The sequence below is a fragment of the Nansenia antarctica genome (genome assembly GCF_963989245.1).
Source record: "Nansenia antarctica genome assembly, chromosome: 8".
Lineage (NCBI taxonomy): Eukaryota > Metazoa > Chordata > Actinopteri > Argentiniformes > Microstomatidae > Nansenia > Nansenia antarctica.
In genome coordinates this window covers 48,726,767-48,752,642 of record NC_137678.1, presented here as the reverse complement: position 1 = coordinate 48,752,642, position 25,876 = coordinate 48,726,767, and the positions used below count along the sequence as shown (strand labels likewise).

The window sequence follows — 25,876 nt, the reverse complement described above, 5'->3', positions numbered from 1 at the left end:
TGGTGCTTTTGGTGCGTGTAAATAAAAGGTTAAACTGCATCATTGACCATCAGTTATTAATAAGGAGTCACCGTCTATACTAAGTCCGGCTGGAATGCTACAGTAAGAGCTAGTTCCGCCAAGATGGTTGTCGGTGCCTTCCCCATAGCCAAGCTGCTCTATCTGGGAGTCCGGCAGATGAGTAAACCTGTGGCCAACAGGATAAAGGCTGGCGCTCGAAGAAGCGAATTCTTTAAGACCTATAGTACCTACAGCAGACTAGACTTACTAGAAGTTGGTGCGCAAAATGAGAGGACTGTAACAACGGAATTCTTGGAACAGCAGGGAATCCCATTCGACATTGCTCGGTCGCCGGGTGAACAATACTACGCTCTCCCAACACTAAAGCGCAAACGTCGGCGTAAGGACCGCAAGCAACGACGGGGCTGCAGGGGAGGCCTGCTAGCCAGGCTGAGACGTAGCCCGGACAAGCCAGCTTTGCCGAGTATATTCCTATCCAACGTCAGGTCCCTGACTAATAAGATGGATGAATTGAGACTACAGGTTGCCAAAAATAACATCGTGGGAGATAGCTGTGTGATTATTCTCACTGAAACCTGGCTAAATGACACTATCCTGGACTCCGCGATTAGCCTGGATGGCCGCACTCTACACCGTAAGGACCGCACGCTGCTTAGCGGTAAGACTCGCGGAGGTGGGATCATTATATCTACGAAGGATAGCTGGTGCTTAAACACGAAAACTGTAAGTAGCCGCAGTTCCCCAAACCTGGAATACTTGACTGTTAAATGCCGACCCACTTACCTACCGAGGGAATTCAATGCAGTGTATATTACAAGCGTTTACATTGCACCGAATGCAGACGGTAGCTTAGCATTGGCGCGGCTATATGACGTCATCAGTGGTCAACAAAGCGTAGACCCACAGGCAGTTCACATTATAGCAGGAGACTTCAATCATGTCGACCTGAAGGCAGTACTACCCAAGTTCTATCAGCAAGTTAAATGTGCAACAAGAGGAGAAAAAACACTGGATAAGGTATATACCAACATCAAACGTGCTTACAAGGCTAGACCGCTAGCTCATCTAGGCATGTCTGACCATGTGTCAATCCTCCTGATCCCAGCATACACTACCATGAGGAAAAGTGCTCCCATCACCACTAAGACTGTCAGAACTGTCAGAACCTGGCCAGAAAGTTTGCAGACGACACCACCGTGGTGGGATGTATCTCGGTGGGGGGACGAGGCGGCGTACAGGGATGAGGTAGAGCAACTGAGCAAGCTGTGCAAGGTTAACAACCTGCTGCTGAACAAGTCAAAGACCCAGGAATTCATCGTAGACTTCAGGAGGAAAAAGTCCGAGATCCAGCCCCTGCTCATCGACGGAGAGAGCGTGGAGAGAGTCTCAACCCTCCGATTCCTGTGACATCACATGCGGGATGACCTGACCTGGAAGGACAACACAAAAGGCACCATCAAGAGGGCACAACAGCGGCTATACACCCTGAGATGCCTCAGGAAGGAACACAACAAGCAGGAGATACTGGTGGCCTTCTACCGCGGCGCAGTGGAGAGCATCCTCACCTACGGCATCTGCAACTGGTTCTCCAGCTGCACAACAGCGGAGAGAAATGCGCTACAGAGAGTAGTGAGAACAGCACAGAAGATCACCGGCGCCCCCCTCCCCTCTCTGGAAGAGCTGTACAACACACGCTGTCTCAGGAAGGCCTCAAAGATCTCCAGGGACCCGACCCACCCTGGGCACGTACACTTTACCAGGCTGCCCTCGAAAAGGAGGTTCAGGACCCTGGCCGCTAAGACAAACAGACTGAAGAACTGCTTCTACCACAGGGCCGTCCAGGCCCTGAACACAGCAAAGACCTAAGTTCTCGGCCCTGGACAGTCTGGACGGATTGTATGGCAGCTGCTGGACTGAAAAAATCAGGTGTAGTGCTGAGGCACAAACATGTACATTTCAAGCCTGCAAACTGTGACACTTTAAATAACGTGAAAAAATACTATTGTGCAATATGACAACCCTAGTTGACTATCTGTGCAGTATAGTACAGTGGATTGTGTACATAGCCTTTATTTATGTAAACCAGCTCCTTACCTTCTTGTGATTTTTTCTTTTTCTAAAAGTGTTTTTTTTCCCCTTTCCTAACACCAGGGGAGCCACCCCTCCTAAATTTCGTTGTTTGGTACCTGTACTGTAGCAATGACAATAAAGTCCATTCATTCATTCATTCATTCAGAAGGGTCCGCTCCACTGCAGATCTGCCTAAATTACACCTCATGGCAGGAATATGAGCATGAGGACCTGGAACAGTTCACGTCGTCGGTTCTGAACCACATAGTGAACTGCACCAACTCAGTCACCGTGGACAAACGGGTCCAGGTCTACCCCAACACGAAGCCATGGATGACTGGGAAGGTCCAAAAACTGATCAACGAGAGGGACAACGCCTTCTTCGCAGGGAAGGGCACACCGCTGTACAGCACCACCAGGGCTAACCTAAAGCGCGGCATCAAAGAGGCCAAGGCAGACCACAGAGAGAAGATTGAGGAATGCTTCCTGAGCAACGACTCCAGGCGGATGTGGCAGGGGGTTCAGCACATGACAAACTTCAGAGCCAACAGGCTCACAGCCGCAGAGGACGACCCCCTGCTGGCGGAAAAACTGAACTCCTTCTACGCCCGGTTCGACGAGGGGCGAACGGAGGTAACCACAACACAAACACCACTCTCTCCAGCTCTCAGCAGCCTCACCCTCACAGAGCATGAAGTGAGACGCGTGCTGAAGGCGGTGGACCCCAGGAAAGCCTCGGGGCCGGATGGCGTCCTGGGACGGGTGCTGAGGGACTGCGCCGACCAGCTGGCCGGGGTTTTCACCAACATCTTCAACCAGTCCCTGTCCCCGGCCACCATCCCACCCTGCCTGAAAACCTCAACTATCATCCCAGTCCCGAAGAAAAGCACGGTGAGCTGCCTAAACGACTACCGCCCGGTGGCACTCACACCAATCATCATGAAGTGCTTCGAGAAACTAGTCCGGGCCCACATACTCACACGCCTCCCGCCCAACCTGGATCCATACCAGTTCGCCTACAGAGCCCACAGGTCCACAGAGAACGCCATCGCGACGACTCTCCACGCCACTCTATCCCACCTGGAGAGGGGAAACAGCTACGCGAGACTGCTCTTTGTGGACTTCAGCTCCGCCTTCAACACCATCCTTCCAGACAGGCTAGTGACCAAACTACTAGACCTGGGACTATCACACTCTATATGTGCATGGATCAAGGACTTCCTGACCGACCGCCCCCAGAGGGTGCGGGTGGGCCCCCACACCTCCACAGCCCTCAGACTCAGCACTGGGTCCCCCCAGGGCTGCGTGCTAAGCCCCATCCTCTACAACCTCTACACCTACGACTTCACCCCCGTCCACCCCAGCAACTCCATCGTAAAGTTTGCAGACGACACCACCGTGGTGGGCTGCATCTCGGGGGGGGACGAGGCGGCGTACAGGGATGAGGTAGAGCAACTGAGCAAGCTGTGCAAGGTTTACAACCTGCTGCTGAACAAGTCAAAGACCCAGGAAATCATCGTGGACTTCAGGAGGAAAAAGTCCGAGATCCAGCCCCTGCTCATCGACGGAGAGAGCGTGGAGAGAGTCTCAACCCTCCGATTCCTGGGGGTGCACATACAGAATGACCTGTCCTGGAAGGACAACACAACAGCCACCATCAAGAAGGCACAACAGCGGCTCTACATCCTGAGAGTCCTCAGGAAGGAACACAGCAAGCAGGAGATACTGGTGACCTTCTACCTTGGCGCAGTGGAGAGCATCCTCACCTACGGCATCTGCAACTGGTTCTCCAGCTGCACAACCGCGGAGAGAAATGCGCTACAGAGAGTCGTGAGAACAGCCCAGAAGATCACCGGCGCCCCCCTCCCCTCTCTGGAAGAGCTGTACAACACACGCTGTCTCAGGAAGGCCTCCAAGATCTCCAGAGACCCAACCCACCCTGGGTACGAACACTTTACCCGGCTGCCCTCGAAAAGGCGGTACAGGACCATGGCCGCAAGGACAAACAGACTGAAGCACAGCTTCTACCCCAGGGCCATCGAGGCCCTGAACACAGCAAAGACCTAGGTTCTGGGCCCTGGACAGTCTGGACGGATTGATGGCAGCTGCTGGACTGAAAAAAATCAGGTGTAGTGCTGAGGCACAAATATGTACATTTCTAGCCTGCAAACTGCGACACTTCAAATGAATGTGCAATAACACTATGTGCAATATGACAACCCTAGTCGTCTATCTTTACAGTATAGTATAGTGGATAGTGTACATAGCCTTTATTTATGTAAACCAGCTCCTTCCCTTCTTCTTTCCTAGCACCAGGGGAGCCACCCCTCCTAAATTTCGTTGTTTGGTACCTGTACTATAGCAATGACAATAAAGACCATTCATTCATTCATCATTCATTCATTCGTTCATTCATTCACTCCGGCTGGACAGTATGACTTTTTCAGACAGCTGCCACACGGACCCTGGGGTGGGAGGGGAGAGGGGAGAGAGAGAGGGGAGAGAGAGAGGGGAGAGAGGAGCGGCCGTTTGTGTTTGTCTTTATGTGGATTAGCCCGTTAGCTGTTACCTTCCTGGGGTCCCACGCAAAACACACACAATACTAAACGATACAAGACGAAGACGACACAGCGATGACCTGGCAAACGACGACAGCCTGACACGAGGCCTGTCTGTCTCTCAGATTCACATAAGGCCTGTCTGTCTGACTCTCACAAGGACTGTCTATCTCTCAGAGAAGGCCTGTCTATCTCTCAGAGAAGGCCTGTCTGTCTCTCAGACTCACACAAGGCCTGTCTGTCTCTCAGACTCACACGAGGCCTGTCTGTCTCTCAGACTCGCACAAGGCCTGTCTGTCTCTCAGAGAAGGCCTGTCTGTCTCTCAGACTCACACAAGGCCTGTCTGTCTCTCAGATTCACACAAGGCCTGTCTGTCTCTCAGAGAAGGCCTGTCTGTCTCTCAGACTGCCACAAGGCGAGTGTCTTTGAGCCCCGGAAAAGCGTTATATAAATACAATGAATTATTATTATTATTATTATTATTAAGGCCTATCTGTCTGTCATAGAAGGCCTGTCTGTGTCTCAGAGAAGACCTGTCTGTCTCTCAGGCTCACCTTGTAAACGCTCGGCTGGGAGACATCACACCTGTGGGGCAGAATGGGCTCGATGGAGGGCGGGGTCAGAACTCCGTCCAGCGAATAGAGACGTCCGTTCTTGGCCTCCACTTCGGCCTCGAGCACGGCAATCCCATTGACCAGGATCTGGCCCTGTGTGGGGTAGACAGACAGACAGTCAGTCAGTCAGACAGACAGACAGACAGACAGTCAGACACAGCTACTGTATATCACCAGAGGACTGGGGCATCTCCCAGTGTGGTGAGGTTAGATGACTTACAGTTTCTGTCACGTTGAAGGAGAGGACCTGATTGGCCATGGTCACTATGCGCGGGCTTGACACAGCGTAATACACCTCCAGCTTCAAAAAGAGAGAGGACGAGTGTCACTTAGCAACCAAAACACCAGAAATATGAAAGACAATCCACAATGTCAGTAAGGTTTTTTTTTGTGACTGACTTGATTGATGAATTGATTGATTGATTTGTCTTTTACAAATATAGAGATTTTCTTTCAGACACAGAAGCATATCCTGACCCATACACACTCACACACCTACCTTGGTCGATGCAATGATATGGTTACGGACCAGCTCCAGTAGTTTAGTAGTGCCCTGAAATAACACAACAGTTAAGTCACTCACACACGCCACACACACACACACACACCACACACACACACACACCACACACACACACACACACACGCCACACACACACACACACACACACACACACACACACACACAAGCCACACACGTGTGTGTTTATCATGTCTGCTGTATAGTTAAACACTCTAGAGCAGGGGTCGGCAACTAAGTTTGGCCTCAGGCCCAAAAACATTTGAGCCACTAGATGGCGGGCCCGAACATAATCAAAGGCTAATTTAAGTAATTGATTGTTGAAATGCTTTGACTTTTCTTTCGAAAAATGTACACATCGCTAGTCAACTAACACAGCTTGTTTTGTGAGCCTGCTAACAATGTAAAGTAGTGTTCTAGTTAACTAGGTAACAATGTAAAGTAGTGTTCTAGTTAACTAGGTAACAATGTAAAGTAGTGTTCTAGTTAACTAGGTAACAATGTAAAGTAGTGTTGTAGTTAACTAGGTAACAATGTAAAGTAGTGTTCTAGTTAACTAGGTAACAATGTAAAGTAGTGTTCTAGTTAACTAGGTAACAATGTAAAGTAGTGTTGTAGTTAACTAGGTAACAATGTAAAGTGGTGTTCTAGTTAACTAGGTAACAATGTAAAGGAGTGTTGTAGTTAACTAGGTAACAATGTAAAGTAGTGTTGTAGTTAACTAGGTAACAATGTAAAGTAGTGTTGTAGTTAACTAGGTGATATAATGATCTTTCTTGGTCACGTGGCCGGAAATTATATATTGATGACTCAGAGAGAAGGTTGAATCGTAATCATTGTATTAGGCAGATCTGGGTTGCATTCCCATGTACAGATGTTTCCAAGGCAGCATGCTCTGTTAAGTCCAAGCTTCAAGCATGGCTACGACATGGCTGGTGCCGAGCCTGGCTGTGGCATAAAGAGATGCCAAGCAAAGTACTGATGTTTGTTACAGCTTATATACAGTTCTCAGAGAGGAAAATAGCTTTACCTCGTAACTTACAATACTTGACATTAGTTCCCATATATGGCTCTATCCTGTGTCCATGCTGTTCTACCCTGCTGACCACTGGGCTAAGGCTCCTATGTCCTTAGAGTTAAACTGGTCTCACTGTTACTTGATATGGTATGTGCCTGCTCCTAAATATGTTCTTTACTACTGAGAGTGGGCACACCTAAAATATGTTTAAGGTTAAACAATGAGTATTGCAATATTTGATAGGCACACAACAATTGCATATAGTTACACAAAAACGCATCATATCACTAGGTAACAATGTAAAGTGGTGTTCTAGTTAACTAGGTAACAATGTAAAGTAGTGTTGTAGTTAACTAGGTAACAATGTAAAGTGGTGTTCTAGTTAACTAGGTAACAATGTAAAGTAGTGTTGTAGTTAACTAGGTAACAATGTAAAGTGGTGTTCTAGTTAACTAGGTAACAATGTAAAGTAGTGTTGTAGTTACCTAGGTAAAAATGTAAAGTAGTGTTCTAGTTAACTAGGTAACAATGCAGTGGTGTTCTAGTTAACTAGGTAACAAGGTAAAGTAGTGTTCTAGTTAACTAGGTAACAATGTAAAGTAGTGTTCTAGTTAACTAGGTAACAATCTAAAGTAGTGTTCTAGTTAACTAGGTAACAATGTAAAGTAGTGTTCTAGTTAACTAGGTAACAATGTAAAGTAGTGTTCTAGTTAACTAGGTAACAATGTAAAGTAGTGTTGTAGTTAACTAGGTAACAATGTAACGTAGTGTTGTAGTTAACTAGGTAACAATGTTAAGTGGTGTTCTAGTTAACTAGGTAACAATGTAAAGGAGTGTTGTAGTTAACTAGGTAACAATGTAAAGTGGTGTTCTAGTTAACTAGGTAACAAGGTAAAGTAGTGTTCTAGTTAACTAGGTAACAATGTAAAGTAGTGTTCTAGTTAACTAGGTAACAATGTAAAGTAGTGTTCTAGTTAACTAGGTAACAATGTAAAGTAGTGTTCTAGTTAACTAGGTAACAATGTAAAGAAGTGTTCTAGTTAACTAGGTAACAATGTAAAGTGGTGTTCTAGTTAACTAGGTAACAATGTAAAGTAGTGTTGTAGTTAACTAGGTAACAATGTAAAGTAGTGTTCTAGTTAACTAGGTAACAATGTAAAGTAGTGTTGTAGTTAACTAGGTAACAATGTAAAGTAGTGTTCTAGTTAACTAGGTAACAATGTAAAGTAGTGTTCTAGTTAACTAGGTAACAATGTAAAGTAGTGTTGTAGTTAACTAGGTAACAATGTAAAGTAGTGTTCTAGTTAACTAGGTAACAATGTAAAGTAGTGTTCTAGTTAACTAGGTAACAATGTAAAGTAGTGTTCTAGTTAACTAGGTAACAATGTAAAGTAGTGTTCTAGTTAACTAGGTAACAATGTAAAGTAGTGTTCTAGTTAACTAGGTAACAATGTAAAGTAGTGTTGTAGTTAACTAGGTAACAATGTATAGTAGTGTTGTAGTTAACTAGGTAACAATGTAAAGTGGTGTTCTAGTTAACTAGGTAACAATGTAAAGGAGTGTTGTAGTTAACTAGGTAACAATGTAAAGTGGTGTTCTAGTTAACTAGGTAACAATGTAAAGTAGTGTTCTAGTTAACTAGGTAACAATGTAAAGTAGTGTTCTAGTTAACTAGGTAACAATGTAAAGTAGTGTTCTAGTTAACTAGGTAACAATGTAAAGTAGTGTTGTAGTTAACTAGGTAACAATGTAAAGTAGTGTTCTAGTTAACTAGGTAACAATGTAAAGTAGTGTTGTAGTTAACTAGGTAACAATGTAAAGTAGTGTTGTAGTTAACTAGGTAACAATGTAAAGTAGTGTTGTAGTTAACTAGGTAACAATGTAAAGTGGTGTTCTAGTTAACTAGGTAACAATGTAAAGTAGTGTTGTAGTTAACTAGGTAACAATGTAAAGTAGTGTTCTAGTTAACTAGGTAACAATGTAAAGTAGTGTTCTAGTTAACTAGGTAACAATGTAAAGTGGTGTTCTAGTTAACTAGGTAACAAGGTAAAGTAGTGTTCTAGTTAAGTAGGTAACAATGTAAAGTAGTGTTCTAGTTAACTAGGTAACAATGTAAAGTAGTGTTCTAGTTAACTAGGTAACAATGTAAAGTAGTGTTCTAGTTAACTAGGTAACAATGTAAAGTAGTGTTCTAGTTAACTAGGTAACAATGTAAAGTAGTGTTGTAGTTAACTAGGTAACAATGTAAAGTAGTGTTGTAGTTAACTAGGTAACAATGTAAAGTAGTGTTGTAGTTAACTAGGTAACAATGTAAAGTGGTGTTCTAGTTAACTAGGTAACAATGTAAAGGAGTGTTGTAGTTAACTAGGTAACAATGTAAAGTGGTGTTCTAGTTAACTAGGTAACAATGTAAAGTAGTGTTCTAGTTAACTAGGTAACAATGTAAAGTAGTGTTGTAGTTAACTAGGTAACAATGTAAAGTAGTGTTGTAGTTAACTAGGTAACAATGTAAAGTGGTGTTCTAGTTAACTAGGTAACAATGTAAAGGAGTGTTGTAGTTAACTAGGTAACAATGTAAAGTGGTGTTCTAGTAAACTAGGTAACAAGGTAAAGTAGTGTTCTAGTTAACTAGGTAACAATGTAAAGTAGTGTTCTAGTTAACTAGGTAACAATGTAAAGTAGTGTTCTAGTTAACTAGGTAACAATGTAAAGTAGTGTTCTAGTTAACTAGGTAACAATGTAAAGTAGTGTTCTAGTTAACTAGGTAACAATGTAAAGTAGTGTTGTAGTTAACTAGGTAACAATGTAAAGTAGTGTTGTAGTTAACTAGGTAACAATGTAAAGTAGTGTTCTAGTTAACTAGGTAACAATGTAAAGTAGTGTTGTAGTTAACTAGGTAACAATGTAAAGTGGTGTTCTAGTTAACTAGGTAACAATGTAAAGTAGTGTTGTAGTTAACTAGGTAACAATGTAAAGTAGTGTTGTAGTTAACTAGGTAACAATGTAAAGTAGTGTTGTAGTTAACTAGGTAACAATGTAAAGTAGTGTTGTAGTTAACTAGGTAACAATGTAAAGTGGTGTTCTAGTTAACTAGGTAACAATGTAAAGTAGTGTTGTAGTTAACTAGGTAACAATGTAAAGTAGTGTTCTAGTTAACTAGGTAACAATGTAAAGTAGTGTTCTAGTTAACTAGGTAACAATGTAAAGTGGTGTTCTAGTTAACTAGGTAACAAGGTAAAGTAGTGTTCTAGTTAACTAGGTAACAATGTAAAGTAGTGTTCTAGTTAACTAGGTAACAATGTAAAGTAGTGTTCTAGTTAACTAGGTAACAATGTAAAGTAGTGTTCTAGTTAACTAGGTAACAATGTAAAGTAGTGTTCTAGTTAACTAGGTAACAATGTAAAGTAGTGTTCTAGTTAACTAGGTAACAATGTAAAGTAGTGTTCTAGTTAACTAGGTAACAATGTAAAGTAGTGTTGTAGTTAACTAGGTAACAATGTAAAGTAGTGTTGTAGTTAACTAGGTAACAATGTAAAGTGGTGTTCTAGTTAACTAGGTAACAATGTAAAGGAGTGTTGTAGTTAACTAGGTAACAATGTAAAGTGGTGTTCTAGTTAACTAGGTAACAAGGTAAAGTAGTGTTCTAGTTAACTAGGTAACAATGTAAAGTAGTGTTCTAGTTAACTAGGTAACAATGTAAAGTAGTGTTCTAGTTAACTAGGTAACAATGTAAAGTAGTGTTCTAGTTAACTAGGTAACAATGTAAAGTGGTGTTCTAGTTAACTAGGTAACAATGTAAAGTAGTGTTCTAGTTAACTAGGTAACAATGTAAAGTAGTGTTCTAGTTAACTAGGTAACAAGGTAAAGTAGTGTTCTAGTTAACTAGGTAACAATGTAAAGTAGTGTTCTAGTTAACTAGGTAACAATGTAAAGTAGTGTTCTAGTTAACTAGGTAACAATGTAAAGTAGTGTTCTAGTTATCTAGGTAACAATGTAAGTAGTGTTCTAGTTAACTAGGTAACAATGTAAAGTAGTGTTGTAGTTAACTAGGTAACAATGTAAAGTAGTGGTCTAGTTAACTAGGTAACAAGGTAAAGTAGTGTTCTAGTTAACTAGGTAACAATGTAAAGTAGTGTTCTAGTTAACTAGGTAACAATGTAAAGTAGTGTTCTAGTTAACTAGGTAACAATGTAAAGTAGTGTTCTAGTTAACTAGGTAACAATGTAAAGTAGTGTTCTAGTTAACTAGGTAACAATGTAAAGTGGTGTTCTAGTTAACTAGGTAACAATGTAAAGTAGTGTTCTAGTTAACTAGGTAACAATGTAAAGTAGTGTTCTAGTTAACTAGGTAACAAGGTAAAGTAGTGTTCTAGTTAACTAGGTAACAATGTAAAGTAGTGTTCTAGTTAACTAGGTAACAATGTAAAGTAGTGTTCTAGTTAACTAGGTAACAATGTAAAGTAGTGTTCTAGTTATCTAGGTAACAATGTAAAGTAGTGTTGTAGTTAACTAGGTAACAATGTAAAGTAGTGTTGTAGTTAACTAGGTAACAATGTAAAGTAGTGGTCTAGTTAACTAGGTAACAAGGTAAAGTAGTGTTGTAGTTAAATAGGTAACAATGTAAAGTAGTGTTGTAGTTAACTAGGTAACAATGTAAAGTAGTGTTGTAGTTAACTAGGTAACAATGTAAAGTGGTGTTCTAGTTAACTAGGTAACAATGTAAAGTAGTGTTGTAGTTAACTAGGTAACAATGTAAAGTGGTGTTCTAGTTAACTAGGTAACAATGTAAAGTGGTGTTCTAGTTAACTAGGTAACAATGTAAAGTGGTGTTCTAGTTAACTAGGTAACAATGTAAAGTAGTGTTGTAGTTACCTAGGTAACAATGTAAAGTAGTGTAACAATGTAGTTAACTAGGTAACAAGGTAAAGTAGTGTTCTAGTTAACTAGGTAACAATGTAAAGTAGTGTTCTAGTTAACTAGGTAACAATGTAAAGTAGTGTTCTAGTAAACTAGGTAACAATGTAAAGTAGTGTTCTAGTTAACTAGGTAACAATGTAAAGTGGTGTTCTAGTTAACTAGGTAACAATGTAAAGTAGTGTTGTAGTTAACTAGGTAACAATGTAAAGTAGTGTTCTAGTTAACTAGGTAACAATGTAAAGTTGTGTTCTAGTTAACTAGGTAACAATGTAAAGTAGTGTTGTAGTTAACTAGGTAACAATGTAAAGTAGTGTTCTAGTTAACTAGGTAACAATGTAAAGTAGTGTTCTAGTTAACTAGGTAACAATGTAAAGTAGTGTTGTAGTTAACTAGGTAACAATGTAAAGTAGTGTTCTAGTTAACTAGGTAACAATGTAAAGTAGTGTTCTAGTTAACTAGGTAACAATGTAAAGTAGTGTTCTAGTTAACTAGGTAACAATGTAAAGTAGTGTTCTAGTTAACTAGGTAACAATGTAAAGTAGTGTTCTAGTTAACTAGGTAACAATGTAAAGTAGTGTTCTAGTTAACTAGGTAACAATGTAAAGTAGTGTTCTAGTTAACTAGGTAACAATGTAAAGTAGTGTTGTAGTTAACTAGGTAACAATGTAAAGTAGTGTTCTAGTTAACTAGGTAACAATGTAAAGTAGTGTTGTAGTTAACTAGGTAACAATGTAAAGTGGTGTTCTAGTTAACTAGGTAACAATGTAAAGGAGTGTTGTAGTTAACTAGGTAACAATGTAAAGTGGTGTTCTAGTTAACTAGGTAACAATGTAAAGTAGTGTTCTAGTTAACTAGGTAACAATGTAAAGTAGTGTTCTAGTTAACTAGGTAACAATGTAAAGTAGTGTTCTAGTTAACTAGGTAACAATGTAAAGTAGTGTTCTAGTTAACTAGGTAACAATGTAAAGTAGTGTTCTAGTTAACTAGGTAACAAGGTAATGTAGTGTTCTAGTTAACTAGGTAACAATGTAAAGTAGTGTTCTAGTTAACTAGGTAACAATGTAAAGTAGTGTTCTAGTTAACTAGGTAACAATGTAAAGTAGTGTTCTAGTTAACTAGGTAACAATGTAAAGTAGTGTTCTAGTTAACTAGGTAACAATGTAAAGTAGTGTTGTAGTTAACTAGGTAACAATGTAAAGTAGTGTTCTAGTTAACTAGGTAACAATGTAAAGTAGTGTTCTAGTTAACTAGGTAACAATGTAAAGTAGTGTTCTAGTTAACTAGGTAACAATGTAAAGTAGTGTTCTAGTTAACTAGGTAACAATGTAAAGTAGTGTTCTAGTTAACTAGGTAACAATGTAAAGTAGTGTTCTAGTTAACTAGGTAACAATGTAAAGTAGTGTTGTAGTTAACTAGGTAACAATGTAAAGTGGTGTTCTAGTTAACTAGGTAACAATGTAAAGTAGTGTTGTAGTTAACTAGGTAACAATGTAAAGTGGTGTTCTAGTTAACTAGGTAACAATGTAAAGTAGTGTTGTAGTTACCTAGGTAAAAATGTAAAGTAGTGTTCTAGTTAACTAGGTAACAATGCAGTGGTGTTCTAGTTAACTAGGTAACAAGGTAAAGTAGTGTTCTAGTTAACTAGGTAACAATGTAAAGTAGTGTTCTAGTTAACTAGGTAACAATCTAAAGTAGTGTTCTAGTTAACTAGGTAACAATGTAAAGTAGTGTTCTAGTTAACTAGGTAACAATGTAAAGTAGTGTTCTAGTTAACTAGGTAACAATGTAAAGTAGTGTTGTAGTTAACTAGGTAACAATGTAACGTAGTGTTGTAGTTAACTAGGTAACAATGTTAAGTGGTGTTCTAGTTAACTAGGTAACAATGTAAAGGAGTGTTGTAGTTAACTAGGTAACAATGTAAAGTGGTGTTCTAGTTAACTAGGTAACAAGGTAAAGTAGTGTTCTAGTTAACTAGGTAACAATGTAAAGTAGTGTTCTAGTTAACTAGGTAACAATGTAAAGTAGTGTTCTAGTTAACTAGGTAACAATGTAAAGTAGTGTTCTAGTTAACTAGGTAACAATGTAAAGAAGTGTTCTAGTTAACTAGGTAACAATGTAAAGTGGTGTTCTAGTTAACTAGGTAACAATGTAAAGTAGTGTTGTAGTTAACTAGGTAACAATGTAAAGTAGTGTTCTAGTTAACTAGGTAACAATGTAAAGTAGTGTTGTAGTTAACTAGGTAACAATGTAAAGTAGTGTTCTAGTTAACTAGGTAACAATGTAAAGTAGTGTTCTAGTTAACTAGGTAACAATGTAAAGTAGTGTTGTAGTTAACTAGGTAACAATGTAAAGTAGTGTTCTAGTTAACTAGGTAACAATGTAAAGTAGTGTTCTAGTTAACTAGGTAACAATGTAAAGTAGTGTTCTAGTTAACTAGGTAACAATGTAAAGTAGTGTTCTAGTTAACTAGGTAACAATGTAAAGTAGTGTTCTAGTTAACTAGGTAACAATGTAAAGTAGTGTTGTAGTTAACTAGGTAACAATGTATAGTAGTGTTGTAGTTAACTAGGTAACAATGTAAAGTGGTGTTCTAGTTAACTAGGTAACAATGTAAAGGAGTGTTGTAGTTAACTAGGTAACAATGTAAAGTGGTGTTCTAGTTAACTAGGTAACAATGTAAAGTAGTGTTCTAGTTAACTAGGTAACAATGTAAAGTAGTGTTCTAGTTAACTAGGTAACAATGTAAAGTAGTGTTCTAGTTAACTAGGTAACAATGTAAAGTAGTGTTGTAGTTAACTAGGTAACAATGTAAAGTAGTGTTCTAGTTAACTAGGTAACAATGTAAAGTAGTGTTGTAGTTAACTAGGTAACAATGTAAAGTAGTGTTGTAGTTAACTAGGTAACAATGTAAAGTAGTGTTGTAGTTAACTAGGTAACAATGTAAAGTGGTGTTCTAGTTAACTAGGTAACAATGTAAAGTAGTGTTGTAGTTAACTAGGTAACAATGTAAAGTAGTGTTCTAGTTAACTAGGTAACAATGTAAAGTAGTGTTCTAGTTAACTAGGTAACAATGTAAAGTGGTGTTCTAGTTAACTAGGTAACAAGGTAAAGTAGTGTTCTAGTTAACTAGGTAACAATGTAAAGTAGTGTTCTAGTTAACTAGGTAACAATGTAAAGTAGTGTTCTAGTTAACTAGGTAACAATGTAAAGTAGTGTTCTAGTTAACTAGGTAACAATGTAAAGTAGTGTTCTAGTTAACTAGGTAACAATGTAAAGTAGTGTTGTAGTTAACTAGGTAACAATGTAAAGTAGTGTTGTAGTTAACTAGGTAACAATGTAAAGTAGTGTTGTAGTTAACTAGGTAACAATGTAAAGTGGTGTTCTAGTTAACTAGGTAACAATGTAAAGGAGTGTTGTAGTTAACTAGGTAACAATGTAAAGTGGTGTTCTAGTTAACTAGGTAACAATGTAAAGTAGTGTTCTAGTTAACTAGGTAACAATGTAAAGTAGTGTTGTAGTTAACTAGGTAACAATGTAAAGTAGTGTTGTAGTTAACTAGGTAACAATGTAAAGTGGTGTTCTAGTTAACTAGGTAACAATGTAAAGGAGTGTTGTAGTTAACTAGGTAACAATGTAAAGTGGTGTTCTAGTAAACTAGGTAACAAGGTAAAGTAGTGTTCTAGTTAACTAGGTAACAATGTAAAGTAGTGTTCTAGTTAACTAGGTAACAATGTAAAGTAGTGTTCTAGTTAACTAGGTAACAATGTAAAGTAGTGTTCTAGTTAACTAGGTAACAATGTAAAGTAGTGTTCTAGTTAACTAGGTAACAATGTAAAGTAGTGTTGTAGTTAACTAGGTAACAATGTAAAGTAGTGTTGTAGTTAACTAGGTAACAATGTAAAGTAGTGTTCTAGTTAACTAGGTAACAATGTAAAGTAGTGTTGTAGTTAACTAGGTAACAATGTAAAGTGGTGTTCTAGTTAACTAGGTAACAATGTAAAGTAGTGTTGTAGTTAACTAGGTAACAATGTAAAGTAGTGTTGTAGTTAACTAGGTAACAATGTAAAGTAGTGTTGTAGTTAACTAGGTAACAATGTAAAGTAGTGTTGTAGTTAACTAGGTAACAATGTAAAGTGGTGTTCTAGTTAACTAGGTAACAATGTAAAGTAGTGTTGTAGTTAACTAGGTAACAATGTAAAGTAGTGTTCTAGTTAACTAGGTAACAATGTAAAGTAGTGTTCTAGTTAACTAGGTAACAATGTAAAGTGGTGTTCTAGTTAACTAGGTAACAAGGTAAAGTAGTGTTCTAGTTAACTAGGTAACAATGTAAAGTAGTGTTCTAGTTAACTAGGTAACAATGTAAAGTAGTGTTCTAGTTAACTAGGTAACAATGTAAAGTAGTGTTCTAGTTAACTAGGTAACAATGTAAAGTAGTGTTCTAGTTAACTAGGTAACAATGTAAAGTAGTGTTCTAGTTAACTAGGTAACAATGTAAAGTAGTGTTCTAGTTAACTAGGTAACAATGTAAAGTAGTGTTGTAGTTAACTAGGTAACAATGTAAAGTAGTGTTGTAGTTAACTAGGTAACAATGTAAAGTGGTGTTCTAGTTAACTAGGTAACAATGTAAAGGAGTGTTGTAGTTAACTAGGTAACAATGTAAAGTGGTGTTCTAGTTAACTAGGTAACAAGGTAAAGTAGTGTTCTAGTTAACTAGGTAACAATGTAAAGTAGTGTTCTAGTTAACTAGGTAACAATGTAAAGTAGTGTTCTAGTTAACTAGGTAACAATGTAAAGTAGTGTTCTAGTTAACTAGGTAACAATGTAAAGTGGTGTTCTAGTTAACTAGGTAACAATGTAAAGTAGTGTTCTAGTTAACTAGGTAACAATGTAAAGTAGTGTTCTAGTTAACTAGGTAACAAGGTAAAGTAGTGTTCTAGTTAACTAGGTAACAATGTAAAGTAGTGTTCTAGTTAACTAGGTAACAATGTAAAGTAGTGTTCTAGTTAACTAGGTAACAATGTAAAGTAGTGTTCTAGTTATCTAGGTAACAATGTAAGTAGTGTTCTAGTTAACTAGGTAACAATGTAAAGTAGTGTTGTAGTTAACTAGGTAACAATGTAAAGTAGTGGTCTAGTTAACTAGGTAACAAGGTAAAGTAGTGTTCTAGTTAACTAGGTAACAATGTAAAGTAGTGTTCTAGTTAACTAGGTAACAATGTAAAGTAGTGTTCTAGTTAACTAGGTAACAATGTAAAGTAGTGTTCTAGTTAACTAGGTAACAATGTAAAGTAGTGTTCTAGTTAACTAGGTAACAATGTAAAGTGGTGTTCTAGTTAACTAGGTAACAATGTAAAGTAGTGTTCTAGTTAACTAGGTAACAATGTAAAGTAGTGTTCTAGTTAACTAGGTAACAAGGTAAAGTAGTGTTCTAGTTAACTAGGTAACAATGTAAAGTAGTGTTCTAGTTAACTAGGTAACAATGTAAAGTAGTGTTCTAGTTAACTAGGTAACAATGTAAAGTAGTGTTCTAGTTATCTAGGTAACAATGTAAAGTAGTGTTGTAGTTAACTAGGTAACAATGTAAAGTAGTGTTGTAGTTAACTAGGTAACAATGTAAAGTAGTGGTCTAGTTAACTAGGTAACAAGGTAAAGTAGTGTTGTAGTTAAATAGGTAACAATGTAAAGTAGTGTTGTAGTTAACTAGGTAACAATGTAAAGTAGTGTTGTAGTTAACTAGGTAACAATGTAAAGTGGTGTTCTAGTTAACTAGGTAACAATGTAAAGTAGTGTTGTAGTTAACTAGGTAACAATGTAAAGTGGTGTTCTAGTTAACTAGGTAACAATGTAAAGTGGTGTTCTAGTTAACTAGGTAACAATGTAAAGTGGTGTTCTAGTTAACTAGGTAACAATGTAAAGTAGTGTTGTAGTTACCTAGGTAACAATGTAAAGTAGTGTAACAATGTAGTTAACTAGGTAACAAGGTAAAGTAGTGTTCTAGTTAACTAGGTAACAATGTAAAGTAGTGTTCTAGTTAACTAGGTAACAATGTAAAGTAGTGTTCTAGTAAACTAGGTAACAATGTAAAGTAGTGTTCTAGTTAACTAGGTAACAATGTAAAGTGGTGTTCTAGTTAACTAGGTAACAATGTAAAGTAGTGTTGTAGTTAACTAGGTAACAATGTAAAGTAGTGTTCTAGTTAACTAGGTAACAATGTAAAGTTGTGTTCTAGTTAACTAGGTAACAATGTAAAGTAGTGTTGTAGTTAACTAGGTAACAATGTAAAGTAGTGTTCTAGTTAACTAGGTAACAATGTAAAGTAGTGTTCTAGTTAACTAGGTAACAATGTAAAGTTGTGTTCTAGTTAACTAGGTAACAATGTAAAGTAGTGTTCTAGTTAACTAGGTAACAATGTAAAGTAGTGTTCTAGTTAACTAGGTAACAATGTAAAGTAGTGTTCTAGTTAACTAGGTAACAATGTAAAGTAGTGTTCTAGTTAACTAGGTAACAATGTAAAGTAGTGTTGTAGTTTACTAGGTAACAATGTAAAGTAGTGTTGTAGTTAACTAGGTAACAATGTAAAGTGGTGTTCTAGTTAACTAGGTAACAATGTAAAGGAGTGTTGTAGTTAACTAGGTAACAATGTAAAGTGGTGTTCTAGTTAACTAGGTAACAATGTAAAGTAGTGTTCTAGTTAACTAGGTAACAATGTAAAGTAGTGTTCTAGTTAACTAGGTAACAATGTAAAGTAGTGTTCTAGTTAACTAGGTAACAATGTAAAGTAGTGTTCTAGTTAACTAGGTAACAAGGTAATGTAGTGTTCTAGTTAACTAGGTAACAATGTAAAGTAGTGTTCTAGTTAACTAGGTAACAATGTAAAGTAGTGTTCTAGTTAACTAGGTAACAATGTAAAGTAGTGTTCTAGTTAACTAGGTAACAATGTAAAGTAGTGTTCTAGTTAACTAGGTAACAATGTAAAGTAGTGTTGTAGTTAACTAGGTAACAATGTAAAGTAGTGTTCTAGTTAACTAGGTAACAATGTAAAGTAGTGTTCTAGTTAACTAGGTAACAATGTAAAGTAGTGTTGTAATTAACTAGGTAACAATGTAAAGTAGTGTTGTAGTTAATTAGGTAACAATGTAAAGTAGTGTTCTAGTTAACTAGGTAACAATGTAAAGTAGTGTTGTAGTTAACTAGGTAACAATGTAAAGTAGTGTTCTAGTTAACTAGGTAACAATGTAAAGTAGTGTTCTAGTTAACTAGGTAACAATGTAAAGTAGTGTTCTAGTTAACTAGGTAACAATGTAAAGTAGTGTTCTAGTTAACTCAATTCTCGACATGCGGATCCGACCCCAAACAGTTTTGGAAGACTGTCAAAACCATGGAAAATAAAAACACATCCTCTCAACTACCCACGGCAATCAAATCTGAGGACATTGTCATCTCAGATAAAGCCTCCATGGTGGACTGTTTTAACAAGCACTTTGTTAGGGCTGGTCTTGCTTTTGCAACTGCTGCCTCAACCCCTAGCACTGGTCCCCCCCCAAGCACTCCGTGCTTCTCTTTCCAGCCAGTAGAGGAGAGTGAGGTGCTTAGGGAGTTGCTTAAACTGGACCCTTATAAATCAGCTGGGCTGGATGATCTGGACCCTTTCTATCTGAAATTAGCAGCTCACATTGTCTCAGCCCCCATCACCTGTCTGTTCAACCTCTCCCTGCAAACCTCAGAATTCCCCATGGACTGGAAATCTGCTGCTGTCATCCCACTCTTCAAGGGAGGTGACAAGTTAGACCTAAACTGTTACAGGCCTATATCCATCCTACCCTGCCTCTCCAAAGTCTTAGAGAAACTGGTCAACAATCAGCTCACCCACCATCTGGAGTCCTATAGTATCTTCAGCACTACGCAATCCGGCTTTAGATCTGGCTACGGTTGTGTCTCTGCAACACTTAAAGTGCTAAACGACATCATATGCGCCTTTGACTCCAAGCACTACTGTGTAGCTGTATTTATTGACCTGGCTAAGGCCTTTGACTCCGTGGACCACTGCATCCTGCTTGACAGACTCAAGGATGTTGGACTCGCAGAGGAATGACTGGCATGGTTTAACAACTACTTCTCTGGTCGTGTGCAGTCTGTGAGAGCTGAAGGCCTGCTGTCTGACCCAATGTCCCTGTCCATGGGTGTCCCCCAGGGCTCCATTCTGGGTCCAACACTATTTAATATTTTTATAAATAACATTGCTCACGTGGCTGGAAACTCTTACATCCATCTGTACGCTGACGACACCATTCTTTACACGTCTGGCCCCTCTCTGAACACCGCCCTGACCGATCTCCAACACAGCTTTAATAGCATCCAATATGCCTTCTCCAACCTCCATCTTCTCCTAAACACAGATAAAACTAAATGCATGATCTTTAATCGGACCCTACCCCAAGCCTCCTGTCCCCCAAAAATCACCTCACTGGATGGGTCAGTACTAGAATTTGTCAACACATACAAATATCTAGGTATCTGGCTTGATAGTTCACTCTCCTTCCAAACCCACATCAATAACCTACTCACTAAAGTCAGAACAAGAATTGGTTTCATGTACCGCAACAAAGCCTCCTTCACCCACTCTGCAAAACACACTCTGGTAAAAATGACCATCCTGCCAATTCTGGACTATGGAGATATCATTTACAGGATTGCCCCCAAAAACCTTCTCAATAAACTGGACGTCATCCATCACACTGCCATCCGCTTTGTCACCGGTGCCCCTTTCAATACACATCACTGCGACCTGTATTCCCAAGTCAACTGGCCATCACTCCACACCAGGCTACTGACCCACTGGTATCAGTTCATCTATAAATCCATCATCGGCAAATCCCCCCCCTACCTCTGCTTACTACTGAACTTCTCATCCAGCACTCGCAATCTCCGCTCCAACAAATATATCACTCTGGTCCCCCCCAAAGTCCGCACCTCCTTTGGCCGTCACTCTTTTCAGTTTGCTGCCCCCACTGACTGGAATGCGTTGCAGTTGTCACTAAAACTCACCACTTTTATAGCATTACCCACTTTTAAACACTCACTTTCAGATGTTGTCTCGGATCACTGCACTTGCTTTTAAAGCACTTTGAGCTGCAACGTTTGCAGGAAAAGCGCTATACAAATAAAGTTATTATTATTATTATTATTATTCAGATCATTCCATCATGCTTTATGCTATTACAACTTCGAAAATGGTGGTTTGTAGCCTCTCAGCTTTTGTCTCAATGAACTCTACAGTCTATATCTATTTTGAGAGACTTTGCGTCTATTGCAGCACCTCTACTCCAGTGTGTGTGACCACAGACCACTCGTGACCTTAGAACTATAAGGTTCTATCTCCGTTTAGAATGATAAGGTTCTATCTCTGTTTAGTACAGTTCAGAGATATTGAGCGTCAAAGCTTTTACATTCCATTATGTTTTGTGAGATGGAACCGTTGTATTTTATGAATTACTAACTCAAAAATGTCAACATTTAAAAAAAAAAAACACCACACAGGCATTAATAAGCACCTAATGGATCAGATTATGTAAAAAAAACTCAATTTTGACAAAAATGGAGATAGAACCTTATCATTCGAACGTCACGCACTCTTTGTTTTCATCAGTGTGCTTCTGGCCCAAAAGAAGTTCATGTACCACTATAGCAACATACGCTGGGCCAGGGGAAGACATGAAACCTACCTGTGCTTCGTCGTGAAGAGGAGGGTGGGCCCGGACTCGCTCTCCTTCGACTTCGGACACCTGCGCAATCGCACCGGCTGTCACGTAGAGGTGAGGAAGGAAGGGAGAGGAGGAGGGAGAGAATGATGGAAAAAGTAATTATGATGAAAACATAATGTGTTCATCTCCCACACTGACTCTCTCTCTCTCCTCTGCCACTCACTCACTCCATCTCCCCTTCCCCCCTCATTTTCCCCTTCTCTCCATCATTCTCTTTCCTGTCCTCTCTCTGCCACTCTTTCCCCTCCCCTTCCACTAACCTCTGTCTCCCTTACCTTATCTCTCCCACCCCCCACTCCTTCCTCCTCCACTTTCCTCCTCCTCTCACCCACCCCCCCAGTTGTTGTTCCTGCGTCACCTGGGAGCCCTGTGCCCTGGCCTGTGGGGTTCTGGAGGTTGTGGTGGTGGCGGTGGGGTGAGGCTGTGTTACTCTGTGACCTGGTTCTGCTCCTGGTCCCCCTGCTCAGACTGCTCCCACCGGCTGGCCCAGTTCCTCAGGCGGACCCCCAACCTGAAGCTGAGGATCTTCGTCTCCCGCCTCTACTTCTGCGACCCTGAGCACAGCCTCCATAGAGAGGGGCTCCGCGTGCTGAATAAGGCCGGAGCACAGCTCACCATCATGACCTATAAAGGTAAAAGGGAGGAGTGAGTTTGAGTTTGAGTTTGTGTGTGTGTGTGGAGGTGTGTGTGTTTCAAAATACAGGGTATGTGTCCAGTGGCGGACTCAGGCTGTTTGAAGGGCAGGGGGGGCAAAAAGAAAAAAAGGGCACATACTGCACAACATGGGACCCCATCAGTGCACATGGTCAAGTTTCGACCATTGGAAGGGCAGCCAATAGGGCACATCTTCTAATTTTGCCACTCAAAAGAGCACTTTAGTGCGACGTTTTTCAACTGTGGGGGCACATGGTCAAATTTAGACCATTGGAGAGGCACCAATAGGGCACGCCCTCTCATTTTCGCCACTCAAAAGGGCACTTAAGTCAGACGTTTTTCAACAGTGGGGGAACCAGGAGGGGCGGTCGTCCCCCCTGCCCCCCCCCCCCCCCCCTTGAGTCCGCCAGTGTACTATGTGTCCTTCATTCACTTATAATGATCCTGTCTTACTCAGGGTTCGAGTTATAAACTGAGCTTTATGGGGGTCTCCAAAATAACAGTGCGAAATGTTCTCATGCACGCGCGCGAATCATGCCCACACAGCGTTGGGACTTACAAGTTTTAATTAGCCATAGGCTACTAATTTCACCACATCAACAGCACCACATGAAACAAAAAAGGCGGTTATATAATATATCGGTTATTTTAGATCAGGGGTCTCCAACCTTTTTTCATCCGAGAGCTACTTTGAAAAAATGTAAGTGGCCGAGAGCTACTCATATCTTATTACTTACATTCATTCACATAACGTATCAAAACACTCTGAAATTCTTCACTAGCATGCTCTGTTTCAAATGTCAATGTGTAAGCTCACTATAGTAGTAGCAGTATATTCTGTATCCATATATCAATGTATCACATCACCTCCATTCACATATCAAAAGCTTATAATTGTATGGTCCACATGTGTGTAATAAGTGCATTCACCTTTTCTAGTTTTTTCAGTCAGAAAACATTAGTATTTTTTCTTCTTTTGTCTCTTTCAAAAAAATGTGTGCATGTGTGTAATAATGCATTCACTCATTCCTACACTTGAGATGAATGTCACTGCATGGAGTCTACAAGAGTTGTGTATGCTGGAGTGTATCCACTTAGGTTCACTCTTATAGAGTCATTTAGATGCTCATCTCTCAGTCTTGTCCAGAAGTAGTAGTAGTATTTCATTACATTCATATCAGAAAAATCTGATTCTCAAAGGTATGTAGAGCCAAATACAACAAATACTTTCAGGGCTGCTTGGTGAATACTCTTATAGTTTTCTGGGTCTACCAGGCTCCAGAAATGTTGTGAATGTTGTTGCGATTGTAGCTGGACATTATTCTGGAGCTTTATAACCTCCATCTCCATTTCTCCAGGCTTGACACTGAACAGTTCAGCTATCTGCTCTCAGTGTTTCCCCTAGGTTTGCTGCCTTGGGGAGGGGGTGGCATGGACTGTGGCATATGTGGTCTTGACTACCTGTCCACTTTCTCACCTGGTTCTTGCTCTCTCTCTTTGGTGTGCCGACACCATCCTGCTCTCTCTCCTTCTCTCCTTCTCTATCCTCCTCTTTTGCTGTCAACCAAAAGGCAAACATAACAACCAGAGTATTTATAATTTAATAAGAGGTATAAATTGATCCATATCAATTCATAACATAATTCGAATTGAATATTGGGTTGCTGAAAAATAAATTGTATATCCATCTATAGAAAACAGACATTTCCAATAAGTGAGGGTTGTGCCAATGCTTCAATCCACTGTCCATGTAGGCCTACTGTAAATATACCCTTATGGTATTACCATGAAGCCCAATTCTAGCAGAATAAGAAAGATTGTTTATCTACTTTAAGTAAAATAATAAAGTGCATCCAGTTAGCTCTTTAGCTGGCAAGTGTGCAGCAGACCAGCTCATCTCATCACCTCTGAGCTAGCTAACTAGTTCTTTGACACTATTCACACCATGGAACTATAATGAGACACTAGTCACAATATAATAACAACTTTCTCTGTCAGAACACTCAAAAAAGTATAGTTGCTTTACTTTAATCTGCAGACATCTCACCCTGCAAAAACTCTTGCGTCTCGCGCGCACACTTGCACATTTTTTTTTTATTCTCCAGCGCTGGTACAGTGACGTCACGACGTGTTGACAGACGGTAGCAATTTGATTGACAGCTGATATAATTTTTTTGTGTTGGAGGGGGTGGGACATTAGTAAGGAATTGAAATTGGAAAAGGTTTCCAGGGTGATTTTTTGGGGGAAGGCTGCATCTTTTTTACCGGTAGCTCGCGAGCGACGTGTTGGAGACCCGTGTTTTAAAGGGACCTTCATGGTAAATAGCGCTATTTTTAGAACTTGCCCTACGGGCGACTCGCGTGGTCTCCGCGGGCGACCGTGTTGGCTACCCCTGTTTTATCGGTTATTTTAGATAATGCACATTCGTTGCCTAGCAACCTAGATGCTCTATTTACAGTTTGCATTGGCTGCGTTCGTAAAATCGCTTTGGAATCTGATCAGCTCTCATGGAATGCCTATTGTCCAATCAAATGACTTGGTCCCTTTATGACGTTGACCCAGTGTGCGCTCCGGCGTTCTCAGAGCAAATTTCCGAACGCACTTTACATTGTAGGCAGTTGATGCACCAGTGTTTTCGTTTGAAAAGGATAGATTGGGATAGATAGATTTATGACAGTGGATTTATTTATAGATAGATAGAAGGATAGATTGGGATATATTTGTCTGTGAGTATCAGTATTTACATGTTAGGGTTATTCATCTCATAAAATTTCATAATTGGATTCAGTTTTGTATAATATAATATATGTATCCTTTCTTTAGACAGTATAGGCTGCCCTGAACGAACTAGCTAGCTAACTAGCTCCTTATACATACTGGAGGTGAGTTCTGCTACTTTCTTCGGAAGGTGCAGCTGAATTCAAGTTTGGTTTCTTGGATGAAAACTCGAAACTTTCCAGGCTTGTCGACTCGGTCGGCAGCAGTGGCCTTTTTTGGGCGGCATGATAGCTAGCTACTGAATGTTTCCTTCTCAATAATCACGTTCGCAAGCTCTCAACGATCATATTCTGCTGTTGCACAATATTCTACTGCGCCCCATAGTGTCTTGGTGGTAAAGTGCAGGCAGTCAAAGGCATACTGTCGTTCACAGGAGATTAATGCTGGTGCGCGTAGTTCTTTTGGAAAACGTGTTTATTTTAGAATATTCATCATATAAATAAATATAAATAATACTCATTACATTGACATTTATGATCAAATAATGGTTGTGGTAATGTGTTATTAGCGACCCCCACAGATGTATGATTTTACTGCTTTCAGCTCAGCTCCCATTGGCTCCCACATAACTCGAACCCTGCTTGTATAGATATTATTATATACATAACTCATAACCCTAACCCTGGTCTTACTCCTTCAGACTATTTCTACTGCTGGCAAACTTTTGTAGCTCGGAGGGCGAGAGGGTTTAAGGCCTGGGACGGGCTACAACAGAACTCTGTTCGCCTGGCCAGGAAACTGAACCGTATCCTCCAGGTAAAGCTCCACACACACATGGATGCACGCACGTAGGCGCACACACACACACACACACACACACACACACACAGGCGTACACACACACACACACACACACACACACACACCTGAGTGTTAGATTCAGTTATAACTGTTCCCCTGTTCTCTTCTTACAGCCTAGTGATGCAGAAGATTGGAGAGATGCTTTTGCGCTTCTTGGACTATGA

At 39.7% G+C, this 25,876-nt stretch overlaps 1 protein-coding gene across 1 annotated transcript; it reads left to right on the top strand.

Annotated features, from left to right (window-relative positions):
• Positions 1–20,361: 20,361 nt before the first annotated feature.
• Positions 20,362–25,876, top strand: LOC308164345 (single-stranded DNA cytosine deaminase-like; the record flags this gene model as incomplete). Its single annotated transcript, XM_080538458.1, has 5 exons — positions 20,362–20,555; positions 21,364–21,529; positions 21,819–22,110; positions 25,552–25,667; positions 25,826–25,876. The coding sequence occupies 5 exons, from the start codon at positions 20,362–20,364 to the stop codon at positions 25,874–25,876; spliced, it is 819 nt and encodes a 272-aa protein (XP_080394584.1).